Below are 18880 nucleotides of genomic sequence, written 5' to 3'. Positions count from 1 at the left end.
GATCATAAGCCGCCCGCATGGGCAGCTCAATTAATATCGTAGATTGAGGGTGAATAGGATCATAGAGCTACCTTGCTCTATCCATAGAAATACTAATTTTCCAAATAAGTACAATATGAATAGATTAACATATAACCATTATACAATGTGAAAAACTTGGCATTCTTGAAAACCTATGACAAATGTTGTCTCAGTTTCATACATTGCTATCTAATGCACAAATACAACCTCGTATTACATGGAAAGAAAAACAAATTGAAGATTTTACATCTGATAACATATTACAAATATTGCACAGGAAAAATAATAAAAAAGAAGCAAGAATACATGTCTATAAGCTGTGTTGTGAACACAGAAGACTGCTATGCTTTAAGAATACAGTTGATAGGGGACTGACCTTACAAGACAAAAAATCCAGCGGCCTTGTCCAAGAAAAAGGGGTTGTGAAAGCAATGAATCCATAGCTAATTGTATGAAAATTCAGGAGGATATTTATAGGTTTCCTGGATTTGCGTATTCTGGATTCATTGCCAATGCCTCCTGATAAATCATGTCTTTTATTTGCTCTTCTCCCAGTGCTTGTAGCTCAAAATCAAAGGAGAACGGGACCGGGCAGACTGGTTCATCAGCTTCATCGTGCAATTTAGCAAGGTAAGGATGAGCTAAAGCCTCTTCAACTGCACAGGAAAACAAAGGAAAAAAAGTGAGCTTTAAAAAATGGAGCAATGATAGTTCTTGAGCTTTCATACACAGAAATGTTAATCACTTGAGGGTAGACAACTTTAGTGCAGCAAATTGAAGGATCCTAGTTCTACAAGCTTGTCTAATAGCAATAAAAAAAATATATCGGTTCCAATACATGTCACTTCTCTGCAATATATAACGTCCGGAGTTTAATGAACTGCTGCAGTTTGATCTACTATTAATGCTGATCTATAGCCAGATAAAACGCCCTCAAGGGCACTAGCTAAGAAACTTGAAACTGATGGAAATTTTCAGTTTGTTCAAATCGAGTAATTGTTTCTTACTCCATATTCAGTTAATACAAGATAAAAGATACATCGATTAAGGATGTTCAATGAATCCTAGCAAGTACCAAGTTATCGCATTAATTAAATTCATCTTCCCACAATATCTTTAATACTCCGTTTTTTTTTACTAGTGACACAGGGGATCATTGAATCCATTGTAATCCAATTTCAAGTTTCTGACATGAACATTAAACCAGATAAACCAAGATTAAAAATACCTGTAATTCTTTTGGAGGGATCAAATGTCAACATTTTGTCCACAAGATCAATGGCTAAAGGATGCACGTGAGGAAACACTTTTGCTAACTCTTGACGTGGATGTTGTGGAAGTTGCCTAATATACCTCTTCGCATCATCATTACGAACACATCCAAGATCAGATTCAGTTGGTGTGCCAAGAAGCTGACAAGTAAAAAGGCAGATACCAATGAACATTTAGTAGAGCTATCAACTTTATCAATTAAAAGAGGTGTGCAACCATGTATGTAGTGGAAAGGTAGATGTTTTAAAGAATCTCACACCGATAATAATAAGAAATATCTTGAACTTTCATAAAATCAATGATGCTTGGACAGGTCCAATAAAAGAAAGTAAGCAATAAGGGTATATATTCTGTAGTGTCTAGGCATAAAAGCATTTCCAAGATAGGAAAACTGCAAGTCTCTATCATGCTAAATGAATTCAAAAATCGAAAATCACAAATGTCATATAAACATGAAGGAATGAGACGTTACGATACTATTTCTATCTTTGGAATCCAGTCTTACCTCAGTTAATAATCGCATCTGATGCACATGATCTTTTCCAGGAAACAATGGTTTTCTGTTCATAAGCTCCATATAGATGCAACCAACTGACCACACATCTATGGCACCAGTGTAATCAGAAGAGTTCAACAAAAGCTCAGGCGCCCTGTACCATCTGGTAACTACATACTCTGTCATGAACTCATTCTCTATGTTTGGGCGAGCAAGACCAAAGTCACAAATTTTAAGATCACAGTTTGCATTTAGCAACAGGTTGCTCGGCTTCAAGTCCCGATGAATTACATTGGCAGAATGTATGTATTTTAGTCCACGAAGGATCTGATACAAGAAGTACTGCGGGGCACAATAACATAACAAATCTCAATTCTGGCTCATATCATAGCACAGCAATCACCAAAGAAAAAGAAGAGGGAAAGGATTAATACCTGACAATGCTCCTCTGAAAAATTTTGATTGGACCGAATTATTTGGTTAAGATCAGTGTCCATGAGCTCTGTGGCAATGTACACATCAGAGAATTCCCTTCTTACAGGTGGAGGAATCACATCTCTTAGAACTGTAACCTGTATATCAATCTTTGCTTTAGTCCAACAACGCAGATATGCTTATTCCGGGCAATCATAGATAATAACAAGCAGAGATTCTAGTTAATTGTTATGCCTGACTTGATTTGATCATTTTTTTCACCTTTTAAACTACTCATAGAACAGCAAATTAGCATTTGGAATCTAGAATTGTTGTGATATATTAAGTAGAAAAAGTAAGAAATTACCAAACACAGAAATATCCAGAAAGGAAAAAGTGTAAAATTAGAAACTGACATTTTCGTGATCCAAATGGCGGAGGAGCTTAATTTCACGGAGAGTCCGCTTGGCGTCCATGTAATTGTCGAAAGCACTGGTAATCTTCTTGATCGCAACCATCTCCTCCGTCTCCGCATTCAAAACCGAGCTTCAAATACATATACCACACCATAAACATCAAATTCCCCCCCAAAAAAAGTCATATACTACAAGAGAGATTAAGCGGCGATGAAACAATAGGACGAACAAGTAGAGCTCAATACATACCAGACGATTCCGTAGGCGCCGCGACCGATAGGCATAATCGGAGAGCGATACTTGCTGGTGATCTCGAAGAGGTTTCCAAATATGTTGTACTGTATGTAGCGGCCTCCGTGAGTGGGGACTGCGGGGAACTCCGGGAACTCCCCGCCGGCACCCATGTTGACATCAGCCATCTAATTGCTCTTTGATGAATTATAAATTCCTTTTGTTTCCCTCCCTCTCTGCAAGTGGTTGGTATATATAAAGAAGAAGAAGATGACGATGATGATAAAGACTGAAGATGAGTGGACTTTTGGGACATGGTAGGAGCTTGACTGTTTAATGGCGTGGAGCGAGTTTCCTGGCAAGATGTATGAAAGAAAACGCGCCAACGACTACGCGGTCCGAGCGTTCGCCGATTGACTGCAAATTTGCCCCTCCCTATCCCAAATCTCAATCAACACTCGTCTCCGGATGTAAAACTTATAAAAACAAAAATGGCCAAGTCCTATATTATAAGAGAGTAATATTTTCACATTCTTTCAATGTGATTGTTATTTTTCATTCTTTAATTATGTGCGAATGACTTTAGTCTCTTATTCCAATTAAAATTGATTTAAAAAGTCACTCTGTAAATAATTAAGAAACTGCTTTAAATCGAATTATTTAACTGCAGTACAAGGCATCCATACCAAGTTTTCTATCATATCTTACACAGGTACCATTCTTGAAGATTGTCGTGGTTTATTAACTACACTATCTGATGTGCATTTAGTTTATATACGGCTATCAGTGAACCAAGTGGCTCACACACTTGCACAGCCTACTGGCTCTCAAGCTGGTTATCAAATCTGGGACGGGACCCCCTCATTGTATTCACAATTTCTTTGAGTGTTAATAATAACTTTGTTGTTTTGGTTTAAAAAGAAAAAGAAAAAGGAACAGCTTATAGGAGTTAAATTGATTCAATCTAATTTTAAAAATTCAACATTAAACTATACAGTTTTGTGCACAAAAAACCCAATCTATACTCAACCCCCTATTGTTCGTAGCAGATTTTGAACTTCTACTATGACGTTGGAACTTAAAGCAAGTTAACCAATACCCTAAGTGTTAAAAAAAGTTGGCCAATGCTATTTTCTTATATTTCAAGACTAAAAAGTGTCTTTAAAAAAAGAAAAAAAAAATCTGACATTTTTTTAACCTTTTATATAATCTAGATAACAGTAACTCCTTATTTAAAAGTAAGAGGTGATATTAAGTCGTGGCAAATATTCACTTGATCATTAACTCTTAAACTAATTAGTGTGGTGAAATTACGATATCAATGTAAATACATATATATCATTTATGCTCTCATTTAAAAATCAAGTGCATAATAGGAAAGAACTATATAGAAGAACAAGTTTACCTAACGCTTTTCGCAAAATGTTGAGAGAATTTGCTAACTCGAGTTTTAAGAAGTTCAATTTTGAAAAGTGAAGCTAAAATTATTATAATTTAAAATTTTTAAAAAAAAGCATATTCAAAAAATAAAGTTATTTTATTTGGATTGGTGATAGAGTATAACCAATTAAATGTTGAATCTATGTGATGTTAATTTGTGAATGGTGAGTCTAGGTTGGTGAAGTATCACAATTGCCAGCAGCCGGCAGCACGCTAGGACACGACTCACACGAGGGGTTTTTTAAAGCTTTTTTTAATATTTTTATTTTATATGGTGGCAACGAGTTTGGACTTTGGAGTACTAATATCTTAATAAAATGTTATTATATTCTGAAAGTGTAGAACTCCGACACATGGGAGGAGAAAATAATTATTTTTCACTAAAAAATATTATATTTAAAATTTATCCAAAGTGAAATCGCTTCACGTAAAGAATTTCGATGGTACTATGCTACCATATTGTGATACCATATTATATTTTTTGAAACAGTTAAACCATATTATATATTCACTTGCCAAGGACTTTGTGGTCCAGTGGCATCAAACCCTTCCCTTTATACGGGAGGTGGGTGGTGGGTTCGAGTATCAGTGGAGGCAATACTAACTCTTGTGTTTCAATAGGTTGAGAAAGTAGTTATGAACATAGACTGCATTCTAATAAAGTTAGTAGTATTCAAAAAAAATTATATATTCACTTTATTTTTTATGAAAATATAAAATGTAATTTGTGGAACCAGCAAAATTGATGTCAGGGAAGTCTAGACGTGTCAAATAAGGAGTAGTTGAAAACCAATCCTTGAAAATTGGAATAGATCAACGCGATAGAATATTTCACTCTATTTTTTTTTTTTTCTAACAAATGTTTGAAAATTATCTAGGTTTATCCGTTCATCATTATCTGTAAGTTTATTAATTTTTTTAAATATATATTATTTAATTATTATATACTAAACTATTAATTTGACTATAAAATTCACTAGGAGCGAGAGTTACTCATATTTGAAAACTTTTTGTAAGATGACGATCGAGGGCTCCTCATTTCTAAAAATTCTTTGTGAAACTGTAATAAAAAAAATTTGTTATTCCTTGACACGAGGATAGATAGCAATGTAGGGTCACGGAGACGGAGAGGCCCATCCATGCTCCACTCTGTTGTCGTTCCTACATATATTTATTGATTATATATTAAAAATATTTGTTTATCAGCATATAAATATATTATAATCATAATATAATATGGTGATTAAAAAAAAATATTCCTCTTTATAGTTAAGGGTTGGGAAGATGATGGCTGACCCGTGAGCTGAGTCAAAAGTGAAAAGCCATTAATTTCCAAAGCAAGTTTGAAAATGGTATTGGAAATTAATTTAAAATAACCAGACGTTCATAATCTAGGGGTTTTCCAAGTCCAAATAAGTATGCTGTACGCATTAAAAGCGTCTCCTTTTGCGTTTTTGTGAACCTATCTGGAGCTTAACTAACCCAATTTTCAACAGAACATTTTGGGATAAAATTGGTTGTTTGAATTTGTAAATAAAATGAGATATTTTAGTAGTTTTTTTTTTTTAATCTTAATCAATAATTGTTTAAATTTTTGCATATTTATTTTATCAAATATAATTTGTAATATTAATTTTTTTCTGTCAAAATGTTACATGTGTTCATAAACATTACCCTACATGTGCATGTTTAATAACACTCAATTTGTATTATGTCCATAATATTTTGTTTTATATGATCATAAATCTAAACTTTAATGTACATATATAGATACTAAACTGCATGTATATCATATATATATATATATATATATATATTCATTCTGTAGTAAATTCATACAGAGTATTTATTTTATATATTCATAAAAATAAAGTTTAATGTGCATAAACATTACAATATAGATGCATCATGGTTGTAGTGTATGGTGAAGAATGTAAATAAGTGTTGAACCATGATCCACTTTGTAAGGTGGACCATGTCTACCATATAATAAATTATTGATTATTTCCAGGGCCATTGCACATTGGGGCCTCATAGGCCATAATACATCATATGTTTATATACTATACAGCAGTCAGTAGCCTGTTGTATAGTATATATACATTTTTTTTTTTTTTACAATTGGCCCCAAATTTGTTTTTGAAAATATTATATACATATATAATATGAGATTATTATGGACAAATTATTGTATGGACCATGAATTTAAGGTACATTTTTAATATACTAAAAGTACATTATTTGTATACTGAATATATATTATTTGAAAATATATATACTAGTATATTTTTAGTATTCAAATAATGTACTTTACGTGCATAAATAATATACTTTCACCATCACACATCTAGTAATTATTAATTGAAACTTATTAACTTAATTGTACATATTATTTAATTTATTTCACAATTNTAAGTTTATTAATTTTTTTAAATATATATTATTTAATTATTATATACTAAACTATTAATTTGACTATAAAATTCACTAGGAGCGAGAGTTACTCATATTTGAAAACTTTTTGTAAGATGACGATCGAGGGCTCCTCATTTCTAAAAATTCTTTGTGAAACTGTAATAAAAAAAATTTGTTATTCCTTGACACGAGGATAGATAGCAATGTAGGGTCACGGAGACGGAGAGGCCCATCCATGCTCCACTCTGTTGTCGTTCCTACATATATTTATTGATTATATATTAAAAATATTTGTTTATCAGCATATAAATATATTATAATCATAATATAATATGGTGATTAAAAAAAAATATTCCTCTTTATAGTTAAGGGTTGGGAAGATGATGGCTGACCCGTGAGCTGAGTCAAAAGTGAAAAGCCATTAATTTCCAAAGCAAGTTTGAAAATGGTATTGGAAATTAATTTAAAATAACCAGACGTTCATAATCTAGGGGTTTTCCAAGTCCAAATAAGTATGCTGTACGCATTAAAAGCGTCTCCTTTTGCGTTTTTGTGAACCTATCTGGAGCTTAACTAACCCAATTTTCAACAGAACATTTTGGGATAAAATTGGTTGTTTGAATTTGTAAATAAAATGAGATATTTTAGTAGTTTTTTTTTTTTAATCTTAATCAATAATTGTTTAAATTTTTGCATATTTATTTTATCAAATATAATTTGTAATATTAATTTTTTTCTGTCAAAATGTTACATGTGTTCATAAACATTACCCTACATGTGCATGTTTAATAACACTCAATTTGTATTATGTCCATAATATTTTGTTTTATATGATCATAAATCTAAACTTTAATGTACATATATAGATACTAAACTGCATGTATATCATATATATATATATATATATATATATTCATTCTGTAGTAAATTCATACAGAGTATTTATTTTATATATTCATAAAAATAAAGTTTAATGTGCATAAACATTACAATATAGATGCATCATGGTTGTAGTGTATGGTGAAGAATGTAAATAAGTGTTGAACCATGATCCACTTTGTAAGGTGGACCATGTCTACCATATAATAAATTATTGATTATTTCCAGGGCCATTGCACATTGGGGCCTCATAGGCCATAATACATCATATGTTTATATACTATACAGCAGTCAGTAGCCTGTTGTATAGTATATATACATTTTTTTTTTTTTTACAATTGGCCCCAAATTTGTTTTTGAAAATATTATATACATATATAATATGAGATTATTATGGACAAATTATTGTATGGACCATGAATTTAAGGTACATTTTTAATATACTAAAAGTACATTATTTGTATACTGAATATATATTATTTGAAAATATATATACTAGTATATTTTTAGTATTCAAATAATGTACTTTACGTGCATAAATAATATACTTTCACCATCACACATCTAGTAATTATTAATTGAAACTTATTAACTTAATTGTACATATTATTTAATTTATTTCAAAACTTATTAACTTAATTGTACATATTATTTAATTTATTTCACAATTATTATTCTTAATTGTACATATTATTTAATTTATTTCACAATTATTATTTATTAATATGGCTTATTGGCTTAATAATTTTAAATATTTATTTATTAATATGGCTTATTGGCTTAATAATTTTAAATATTGAATAATATATTCAAGATTTTGTTTCTTGATAAATTATTATTGAATAATATATTCAAGATTTTGTTTCTTGATAAATTATTTATTGATAGAGATTCTAAATAATTTTTTTCTAGAATTTTGTAATTATGTTTTCTTAAAAAAAATATTCATTTGGGTTTGAGAAGCATTAAAAGAAAAAAAGGATTGAGCAATTAACTCAATCACAAAAGGGAGCTCTTGAAAAAATTCATTACAAAAAAATATCAAATAGATGAGCAAAAGATGATGCCAATGAAAATTTGTTAGATGCTAATACTTAATCTTCATAAAAAAGATCAAGGTGATTGTGAGGCTTGAAAAAATTTAAATGATAGTGCGCACAAAGATGATAAGTATCACTGTGACAATGAAAATGATATAGGAATGTTGATGGTTGTTTAGATGATGTTGGTTACAATGATAAACCGAATGATTCGTTTTTATTTGACGTATATGATCTAAAAAATTAAGATATCCTTGATTCTATAGATAAATAAATATTACTGTTTAAAGGGGCCCAAATTCAAATATCGCACAGGACCTCTATTTTTATTGGGACGGCCCTGATTATCTCATATATTGTAATATATCAATATGAGCTAGCTGGCCGGCCATATTACTTTTTCATGCATCTTTCTTTTTTCTTATATTCCTAACAATTATAAAATTGCGATAATTTTTTTTTAGTACTACTGACTCTGTTACAATGTAGTATCTGTTCATAACTACTTTCTCAACCTACGAAGCACAACGAGTCAACAGTTGCCTCCACTGAGGCTCAAACCCACTCCTACCGTTCATGTGAGAGTGTTAATTAGGACACCGGGTGTCACTTGACTACAAAAAAATAATAATAATAATAATAAAATAAAATTGCGATAATTTATTTTTTTCTACTATAAAAAAAAATTGATTCCAAATCTCTTGTAGAGAGTGTCACACTTATATTAATAAAATAAAATATTATATTGACTTATATTATTATTTTTTTGTTGTAACTTGTAAGTTCAATTAATTTCAATTTCTAAAGTTTTATATAACTTTGTAAATATTCAAATAAGATACAATTGACTATTATACAAAAATATAATAAAATTAATTTTTTTTATAATTTTAAAAGGTAATAATTGTAATTCGAATACATAAATAAATATTTTAAAATTATTAATAAATTAAGTTACTCGAGCCAAGTCACCTATCTAAAAATGTGGGTTAGATTTACACAATCCATGTTTTAATGTGGGCTATAGCCAAACCAACATTAAAAATATACTTGTGGGTCTAACTTGAACTAACATGACATGACTCACTTGACATCATTAAATACTACACACTTACCAACAATAAAGTTGAGCAAACGATATTTTAAGGATTTACTGCTGGCATAGCAAAAAGTAGGAAACTCTCAAACTTTCACTAAAACCTCTCTTTCCATTCTTAATTTTCCACAAAGAGATTTTGGTTATATTGAGGGTCAAGAGTAGTAATCTGTATGAAGGTTTTGATTACTAATGTTCACATAAGCACTCCTAACCTTAAACACACCCCATTATCAAAATTCCATGCAAGTTTGTCTTTTGTGGCCTTCCCTCCCTCTCAGTCAAGTCCAAAAGGTGCAGTGTAGATCTAATGCGGAGCGTGCGGGGCCAAAGGCTTAACCTCAGGGTTGGTCTAGGCAACTGGCAAGTCCACCTTGTCAAGGGGTCAAATCACCTAGGCATGAGTTTAAAGGGTGGATTCAAGAGATTCGGGATCAATCAAAACGATTAGAAACGTCCATCTTGCTCTAAAAGTGTATAAATAGTTTTAAATTTGTCCCACGCAACCACTTTTGTAACAAAGAGCTCCCATCTGGTCATTGGGTATCGCGTTCAGAATACAAATTGAGAGTTTTTTTTTTTTTTTTTTTTTTTTAATATAAGACACTTTTATCTGATTTTGTCGTAGAAGGCTAAAACCTTTAAGAAATTCTTTTGCAAACAATAATAAAACTGTAATTACGTACCAAAATTTTAGATCCAAACCCTATCTTGACTCAAAAAGTATAAAAAAATAAATCAATTTGACTAATTATTGACAAACAAATTATCAAACAATTAGCTAGAATCATCATTTTAATTCCTTGATGTCGTCAGCGATTGCGTCAAGATCAATCCTTTCAATTCTCTTTCACCTGGTTTTCTTGAGAGACTTGTCAGAAACCATGTTCTTGGTATCTATAATCTCTCCAAATAAACCAGCCTTAAAGAATTTCTAGATTTCTTCCCATATGATTTGTCTAAAGTGTACTAACATTTACAATTATATTTGTCAAGATAAAGTATATATTAGAGTACCCATAATCACGAAATTTGCAGGGAAGAATGCACAAATGATAGTTTGGTACGTAATTTTATTTCTCTGGAAAACTGGCTAAATTAAAGTTCTGAGCCTAGCTATCAGGGAAAGCAACAGCAAAAGCTTCTGGTTTTATACAACTGAAACAAACCCCCCAGAAAAGAGCCCTACCACTTCCAACTCCATTGTTCAACACCTCAAGCTTCTGCAAACCTGCATGAACAAATATCAACAGATGAGACCAAGAGGAATTGATTATATTGTTTGATTGCCTCCAAAGTGAATGGCCTTAGCTTACCCAAGTTCAGACAGCTTCATATGAGCCTCAGCGTAATCCGAAAAGAAAGCATCTTCGTCCTGAAATGCATCCAAATGATAATTAGCAATGCAGTTTGAACCTCAAACTTACCACCCCTCACACCCATGCCCTGGGGAGTTATGTGAGGAGAAATAAATCACGGGATGTGTCTCAATAAGGCATGTTGTGTTGTGTTTTTTTATCCCAGAGTCTCGTCCCTCGGCTGTGTCTACTTTGCAGTCTTGCTCTGTTACTTCTACCAAAATAAAACTCAAGTATCTCTTGAACCGATAGGATGTCCATTCTAGATGTACCTCAATGGTCTCAAATTTTAAAATATAATTAACCAATTAAAGCGTGCCTCGTAAAATCCGTCAGTCTTTAAATTAAATAAGAAAGAGTCTTATTCCCCGATTGGGAATTGATCTTGGTGGGATGTTTTTACCCCAAGAGTCTTGGTCCATGCTGGGGCACTACACCCTTACACATAGGCTTTTGACCAATGAGCTATGGCCCGGCCATTGTATCTTACAATAAGTAGGTTATGAAGCAACACTAACCGCGGCATATTTGTCAACTAGTGGGCGAAAAACAGGATCACTGAGAAGAGCCTTGTCACTAGGCAATTGTAAAAGCCCTTCTTTTTCTCCACTTAGAAGCTCCCTGATACCCAAAAAAAAAATGGCAGAATGAGTCATGCTTTGACATATGGGCAAAAAAGAGCCAAAAATGGATAGTATATAGCAGATGAAATTGTGAAAGTAGTCTTCTCACTTGAAGTAAGAGTTGTCAAAGATTAAAGGGTTTCTGGTCCAGGGACCCTCAAATCCAGAACGCTCCTTGTGACACCTTCCCTATAATAAGTCCCAAGAAAATTCACCAAATCTACAAATAGAAAAAAACTTGAACAAAATGGCAAATTAAACTAGTCACAGCAATATATATACCAGAGTATGACCACCAGAGAGGGCAACAATATCCTTGTCAGAAAGCCCCATCTGCTTGACAAACACATCCCTTAGGTGATCATTGCCTACATTATTAGTGTTTTTGACAATGATGGTCAGCCTTGTCATTGTACAATGCAACCTTATAGTTATGAATGAAATATCCAACCAAAAAAAAACCCACCATGCAGGCATACATACTAACCTTTATTTGCATCAGGCAAACGTCCCTCGAGTGGTGGCTCTGGTTTATCCTAAGATAACAAAACAACAGTGGAAATGATAAGATTAAAAACCAAGCATTTGAGTGCCCTAACTTGATGAAAATCTGGAAAGATCAGATCCCTTAACAAACCTGTCTTCCTGGGTGGAACGGAACTTCAGGTCCACCAGTAATTTCAACAGCAACAATGCCAGCCAACTACAGGTGCAAAAAATTCAATCAACTAACATATAACCCGGATAAAAAGCTATCCCCAGACCATAAAAATTCCAGGCCACAGTACCTGATAAAGATCACCATGGGAGATAATAGGGAATTGCTCCTTGAAGGGCTCAAGCAGCTTAACAGCAATGTCAAGACCATTGTTTGCATTATGGTCTTGCTCAGCCTTCAATCTCATGGTACCAAATGGACCTCCAGATTTGGTTTGCACATCATAGGTACCAGCAGAGTGCCATCTGCAACAACACTTGATGAACCTCTTTCAAACAACCAAGTCTATCATGATCTAGAAATAGGCTGGGCAACCCAGCCAGCTGGTCAGACTATTAATTTTGTAACTATAAGTCACAAGTTCAACTTTCCAACTGGAGTGACCTATTGACCTTTTTTATTTGAGCCGAAACTGGTTCAGACAAAAAAAAAAGTGGTTATACTTACGCGATGCGAAGCATGAGGGGAGCACAACCCTTCTCAGCAATGAAGCCTCTAAGCTTTCTTCTACATTTTTCAATGGTCTTCAAGTACTCAGCACTGACAGTGGGATAGCTCTTCCCCATCGCAACACTTCTGCAACGTAACACAATACAATTAATCTCATTGAATCCAAACTCCCATGCGTACAATCAGATATCATCATGTCAATCTCCAGGCTTTCAGAGAGGTATTATTACACAGTAAACACAAAATAATCATACACAATTCAATGCAAACATTCATAATTCCATATACATGGAGGCAAATATTTACATTTAGCTTGTCAAATTTTACTAACCTTTTATCAGAAATAAATCAAAATATGATAGATGATCAGATTGGAATGCAAATCAAATAACACTGCACACTCATGACACTCAAGGATTTTAAAGAAAGGAGGAAGTTCTTGAAAAATTCAATCCGGGCCGTTAAAAAAATTGGACGGTGATAAGATGCTATGAACTGGTCTATCTGTGGATATAACAGAGATCTCTTACTCCCTGATTAATTGGATTTGTTTTGTTTTGTTTTAATTTTTATGCTTAATCTTCTAACTGCTGATCAAACTACTGATAAAGTCTAATTATTAGATTCAATCTTTAATTCTTTATTTAATTTTCTATTTAAACTTACATTTTTACCCTCAAAATTATCAGTTTGTTATCTTTGCACTCCATTTAATTGGTTACATGTTATTTTGTTGTAGTAAGCAGAGTGGATGCATGTAATTTTTAATAGCTGAATTGACATCATTTATATTTCAAAATTTTAAAAGTAATTACATTACAATATATATAATGAGGGTTATATTGAGCAACTATAAACCAAACTTATGTTTTTTACATAATATTTTTCTTTATTCTCACAAATTCTAGTGGTGATTCAAAAATAATATATTGGTATTATTATTAGGACACACACAATATATACAATATTTGCCTTATTAATGAATTGAACCTATAGGATATGCTTGATACAATATAGGGGATTTGGCTTTGTAAAATATTTTAAGAGTACTCACAATGACTTATAATATTTCAAAAGAAAAAAAATCTCCTAAGATGTTTTTCTCGATAAAATTCTCTATGATTGATAAAATATAAAATACATACTTAGGCATAAACTTATTGATCAATGATATAACAATTTATTTGAATAATATTAATTTAAAAAAGTAACATTTTATTTTATAGATGGTTAATGTTCCTCTATGATCTATATTTTGGCAAAAACTTGTGTGAGACGGTCTTACCATGAGACGGATCGGGTCAAGATGTAATGTAACACTTATATGTACAAATGTCATATAACTCAAATGTAATACTAATCAGGAATAAAAATTTTGTTACTTATAAAGGTAAATGTAATACTTTTAAGGGAAAATACAATACTTTTACATTTCGATTTAAAAGTATTACTTTTTTCCTCAAAAGTATTATATTTGCCCTTATAAGTAAGGAGCACTTGTTAACATTACTTATTATGAAAAAATGTATTACTTTTTCTCTTATAAGTAACAAAAATTGTATTCTTGATTAATGTTATATTTGAGCATATAAGTATGACGTTTGCATGATGCTTTGACCCGACCCGACCCGACCCAATCTCACGCTCACGAATAAGGATCCGTGAGACGGTCTCACACAAGTATAACCCCTATATTTTATATTAAATTATGCAACATCTGAGGTTTTTTTTTACCTTTTTTTTACTACTAAATTACTACTAAAACATCCGAATGAAGATCTGTTACAAATTTAATTACTAAATTAAAGCAAAAAGAAAGCAAATTCCCATGTCTTTGGAATCACTACTGTCTACTGCTTTTTACTTTTGTTTTTTCTTTAAAATTTTCCCTCATGTGTCTGATCATTTTTCCAAATCTTAGTAATTTTAAATTCCTGTATTTGCGTGCTGTTGCGAATCAATTGTCTTACAAGACCTGATTGTAGAATGTTAGGTTTGAGTATTCTATTAAAAGGTTATTCTTCTCTTTTCTATGTGGAAGATAGGAATCAGCAATAAGGTTTGATGAAAGTATGATTTGTGGAGGTTATATGAAGCTGTGTTAGAATTAAATGCTTACCCCTTAATTAGATATAGGTCACAGGCTTAAAGTTATTTCTTTATATACAGTTAGTATATTTTTAAGAAGTAGATTAGAATGATCATCTCCCATCTCAGCCCAACAATCTCCTAATCACCATTATTGAACTTGATCATTCACTGACCTCAGCTCAGAAGCAAAGCAAATATAGTTTATGAAGGACAAAACTCCAATTCCAGCCATTAAAGAAATTAAAGCTAGCTAACAAAATGGCAAGTAACAGAGAAGACAGCGCCACCTTGTCAGCGGCCTACAGAGCGGCAACCTCGTCATCAAAGGCTCTGCCGCCGCATGATATGGAAACCCTTCGCCGTTTTTGGAAGGAGGAGAGAAATAGGCCGGTGGATATGCGAGGAAACACCATCCTCCATTTCCTTGCCGTCTACGGAAACGTGGCTGCGCTTGGAGCGTTGATTCAAGAATCTCTGCAGGTCAGCAGCGAAGAGCTTGGGATGAAGAACGACGATGGGGACACGCCGTTGCATAAGGCGGCGAGGTTTGGGCAAAAGGAGGCGGCGAACATCATCTTATCTGCGGACATAAATCTTGCCTGGGCTGCAAACATCCTAGGAGAAACTCCTCTTTATGTTTCGGCGGCTGCCGGGGAAGGAGAAGTCTTTTCGATTCTAGCAAGATATGATACGAGCCAGTCCACTTTGAAGAGAAACGATGGTTGCACGATTCTCCATGCAGCCGTAATGCATGAACGTTATGGTAACAATTAACAATTCCGTTTTCAAATTGGCATTTGTGTTGGTGGATTCATAGAAGTGATTGAAATGCATGTTTTGTTAAACAGATGTGGCTATGAAGATACTGAGCTTGTTTCCTCAGCTTGCTCGTATGCCAAATGGGAGTGGCATGACTGCCCTGAATGTGTTGGCTACGCAGCAGCATTCATTCAGGAGTGCATCGCCCTTCAGGTTCCAAGATCTGGGCACCATGCCACTCTACTTTTGGCAGCTTTTTGAAACCACAATCTATTGCTGTAAGTATTTTACTTTCATGCTACAGCACAGTGTGAGAGCTACATCTAATATGTATATTTTTTATGGACACCAAACATTAATCTCTTTATCATCAAATGGGCCTATGAGTTATAGTGATTTACTCCTCCCCTGTCCTATGGGACCAAGAAGTGGGGCCTTGAAGGCAATGGAGTTTTGCATTTGTGGGAAAGTACTTTACTTTCGTGTCTTGACAGCTGACAATATAAATTACACCCTGGTGAGTTTCTTGTGCCACCAACACTCTGATCCTCCCATCTAATGGGCCTATGAGTCACACTGATGGGAGGAAATTTTGCATTTGAGGGCAACCAAGTTCTTTACTTTCATGCCCCCGAAAGAAGCAATGTGACACTTACACCCAATGCGATGACCTCCTGGTGTTACTAGACGCGTATTGATCTTCCCATATAATGAAACTCTGAATCACAAGTAATTTATTCATTCAATATCCTGTGTGGGGTTGCGGTGTAGGCATGCAGGCGAGGAAATTTTACATTTGTGGACAAACAAGTACTTTACTTACATCCATTTACCAAAAACAAGAAAATTTTTACCACTCCTACAATTAAGTTTTTGTGGGATTATCAAACAGGTATACCGGCGCTATTTGAAGTAACGAAACAGCACGGTTCAACTGTCTTCACCAAAAGAAAAAGATGGCCATTCATCAATTGCATTTTAAGTGCGACATCTCTCTGTATTCTCTTCTTTATAAACTACGCATCCTTGTATCAGAACAAGGTTTAATTTCTTTAATTTAATTTATTTTCTGTAGGAAATGGTTGGCTAGCATCCATTGACGACGCGAAGCAGAGGCACATACTTGCAGTAATGCTGGCAAGAAGATTGATAGAACTAGACGAGTGGAAGTACTACCACTTGCGAGAATTGCAGAATCCATTACTGCAAGCTACCAAGCATGGGATCACTGAGTTGGTGAAAGAAATATTGCAGACACATCCAGAAGCTGCAGAAACATGGGATGAAAATGGAAGCAACATTGTGCATATAGCAGCAATGGTTAAGAACCGGTTTCTTTATGATTACTTGATGAAAAACCTTGTCAATAAGGATAGTATGCTGTCTGATATTGATTTAAAAGGAAACACCGTTATGCATTATGCAGCAAAGCGAGGCGGCCATAAAACTTTTCCCCATGGCCCTTTGAAGCAGATGTCATGGGCTGTGCTCTGGTTTAAGGTAATGCATGCATGTTTATACACATTCACCATGTTTTTTAAGGGAAACTTGCGGCCACTGACCCGTAAATCCTACATTGTAACGTTCTGACAAAGGATTACAAAGAAGTAAACTTGTGTTGGACGGAGGCCTAAAAGGCCAATACCAAGTCCAACATAGGTGGTTAGGAGATTGTTGTGCAGAAGTTTGAAGGGTCAATTAAAAGCTTGATCCTAAAAAGTAGTATCAGAACACAGGTCATGGTGTGAGGGGATTGGTGGACGAAGACCTGAAGGGCTTTTAGACACAATAATAAACATTTTATCCTAAGCTGCCTAGGTTATGTTAAAATTGTAACTTTATAATTACCTAGTCAACTGCCTAACCAAGTTAGCGGGATTGCCCGTGTTTTTATATTACATTGACAGTCTTCAATTTGGTCTGCTAATGTTGTTGGAATCCAACAGAGGGTACAACATTGTACACACCCAAGTTTATGGAACTTGAAAAACAGCGATGGCAAGACAGCAACCGAGGTGTTTGAGGAAGAACACTATACGCTCCAAAACGATGCAGAGTCAACCATAAGAGACCTGGCAAACTACGGTTTAGTATTGGCTATCCTCCTCGCCACCATCGATTTCGCAGCGGTTTTCACAGTCCCAGGAGGTTTTGATCAGGATAACGGCCTGCCAATCTTTCTCAAGAATAAACACCTCCAATTATGGCGGCTACTATTCTTCCTGGGCGCGGCTCTCTTCGCCTCCGTCTTCAACATAGCCGGTCTGCTCGGAATTCTTAACACCAAATTTGATTTCAACGATTTTTACATTGGATTGCCCCTCAAATACATCGTTGTTCTTCTCGGCATGTTCTTCGCCTCCTTGTTCACCATCTTGGCTTGCTGCCAAGCCCTTTTCTTGGAGAAGATAGCCGATGACAATGGCACCTGGTACGTCATCCTAGGAGTCACTGTCGTTATCGTAACGAGTTTGTTTGGTCATGTTGAAGTGTCGGGTCCATTTTATTCTCATGGAAATTATGTACTTCGCCATTTGTTTTCGTACAAATCACAGTTTACATAATGGCCAACTCTCTATATATGTTGCGCCATTTTAGTACCAAAGCTTATTTTGCTTTTGACTTTTATTTATATTTTTAAGGTAAAATTACATTTTTGTTCATTCATATATGTATTACAAACTTAGTATAAATTATATCCGCGATTATTTTTAACCTTTGAGTTATGTATGAAGTGGTGATTTTAGTCCATCAATGATATTTTTGTCATTAATATGTCACTTAATAAAATTGTTAATTTCATCTTTCAATAACTAACTAAAATTGTTACTTTGTGGATAACTTAGGAAATTAGGTGTAAAAATGATCACGTCTATAATTCATAAATTAAATTTGTATCATGGTATAACTGAAGGACAAAAGATATTTCGCCATCAACATGTGGTATGCTTGTCACATGCACCATCTAACTATGTTGTGCCATTGGTGGAGAACAATCGCATGCGATGAATCTGTGTTCACAGATTCCTAGGAAGGAATCACGCAAAGGTATAATTAAGTATGAAAGAAGTGTGTTATTCATCTCTGGGACTTGTTTCTTTTAATGAAATTTGGGTGCGCGCTACTGTGCGACTTTGCGTTAATAAAGTGATGGTAATGGC

The 18880-nt window shown here is 33.9% G+C and overlaps 3 protein-coding genes across 3 annotated transcripts; 1 reads left to right on the top strand and 2 right to left on the bottom strand.

Moving 5' to 3' along the window:
* Positions 1-96: 96 nt before the first annotated feature.
* On the bottom strand, positions 97-3279 carry LOC116016816 (mitogen-activated protein kinase 3-like). The gene is made up of 6 exons (XM_031257238.1): positions 2869-3279; positions 2620-2749; positions 2224-2361; positions 1799-2131; positions 1250-1433; positions 97-677 (listed from the first exon to the last, which is right to left on the bottom strand). The coding sequence occupies exons 1-6, from the start codon at positions 3036-3038 to the stop codon at positions 493-495; spliced, it is 1140 nt and encodes a 379-aa protein (XP_031113098.1). The 5' UTR covers positions 3039-3279; the 3' UTR covers positions 97-492.
* Positions 3280-10779: 7500 nt separating this feature from the next.
* LOC116017364 (L-ascorbate peroxidase, cytosolic-like) lies at positions 10780-12985 on the bottom strand. Its single transcript, XM_031257943.1, has 9 exons — positions 12867-12985; positions 12490-12664; positions 12339-12404; positions 12189-12237; positions 11984-12069; positions 11811-11890; positions 11597-11699; positions 11037-11095; positions 10780-10951 (listed from the first exon to the last, which is right to left on the bottom strand). The coding sequence occupies exons 1-9, from the start codon at positions 12983-12985 to the stop codon at positions 10936-10938; spliced, it is 753 nt and encodes a 250-aa protein (XP_031113803.1). The 3' UTR covers positions 10780-10935.
* A 1955-nt stretch (positions 12986-14940) lies between these two features.
* On the top strand, positions 14941-18434 carry LOC116017544. Its single transcript, XM_031258155.1, has 5 exons — positions 14941-15723; positions 15809-15997; positions 16612-16701; positions 16795-17219; positions 17666-18434. Exons 1-5 carry the CDS (start codon positions 15219-15221, stop codon positions 18281-18283), a joined length of 1827 nt encoding a protein of 608 aa, XP_031114015.1. The 5' UTR covers positions 14941-15218; the 3' UTR covers positions 18284-18434.
* The last annotated feature ends 446 nt before the right edge of the window (positions 18435-18880 follow it).

This window comes from Ipomoea triloba, chromosome 4 (assembly GCF_003576645.1).
Source record: "Ipomoea triloba cultivar NCNSP0323 chromosome 4, ASM357664v1".
Lineage (NCBI taxonomy): Eukaryota > Viridiplantae > Streptophyta > Magnoliopsida > Solanales > Convolvulaceae > Ipomoea > Ipomoea triloba.
This window is presented reverse-complemented; position numbering and strand designations above follow the sequence as displayed.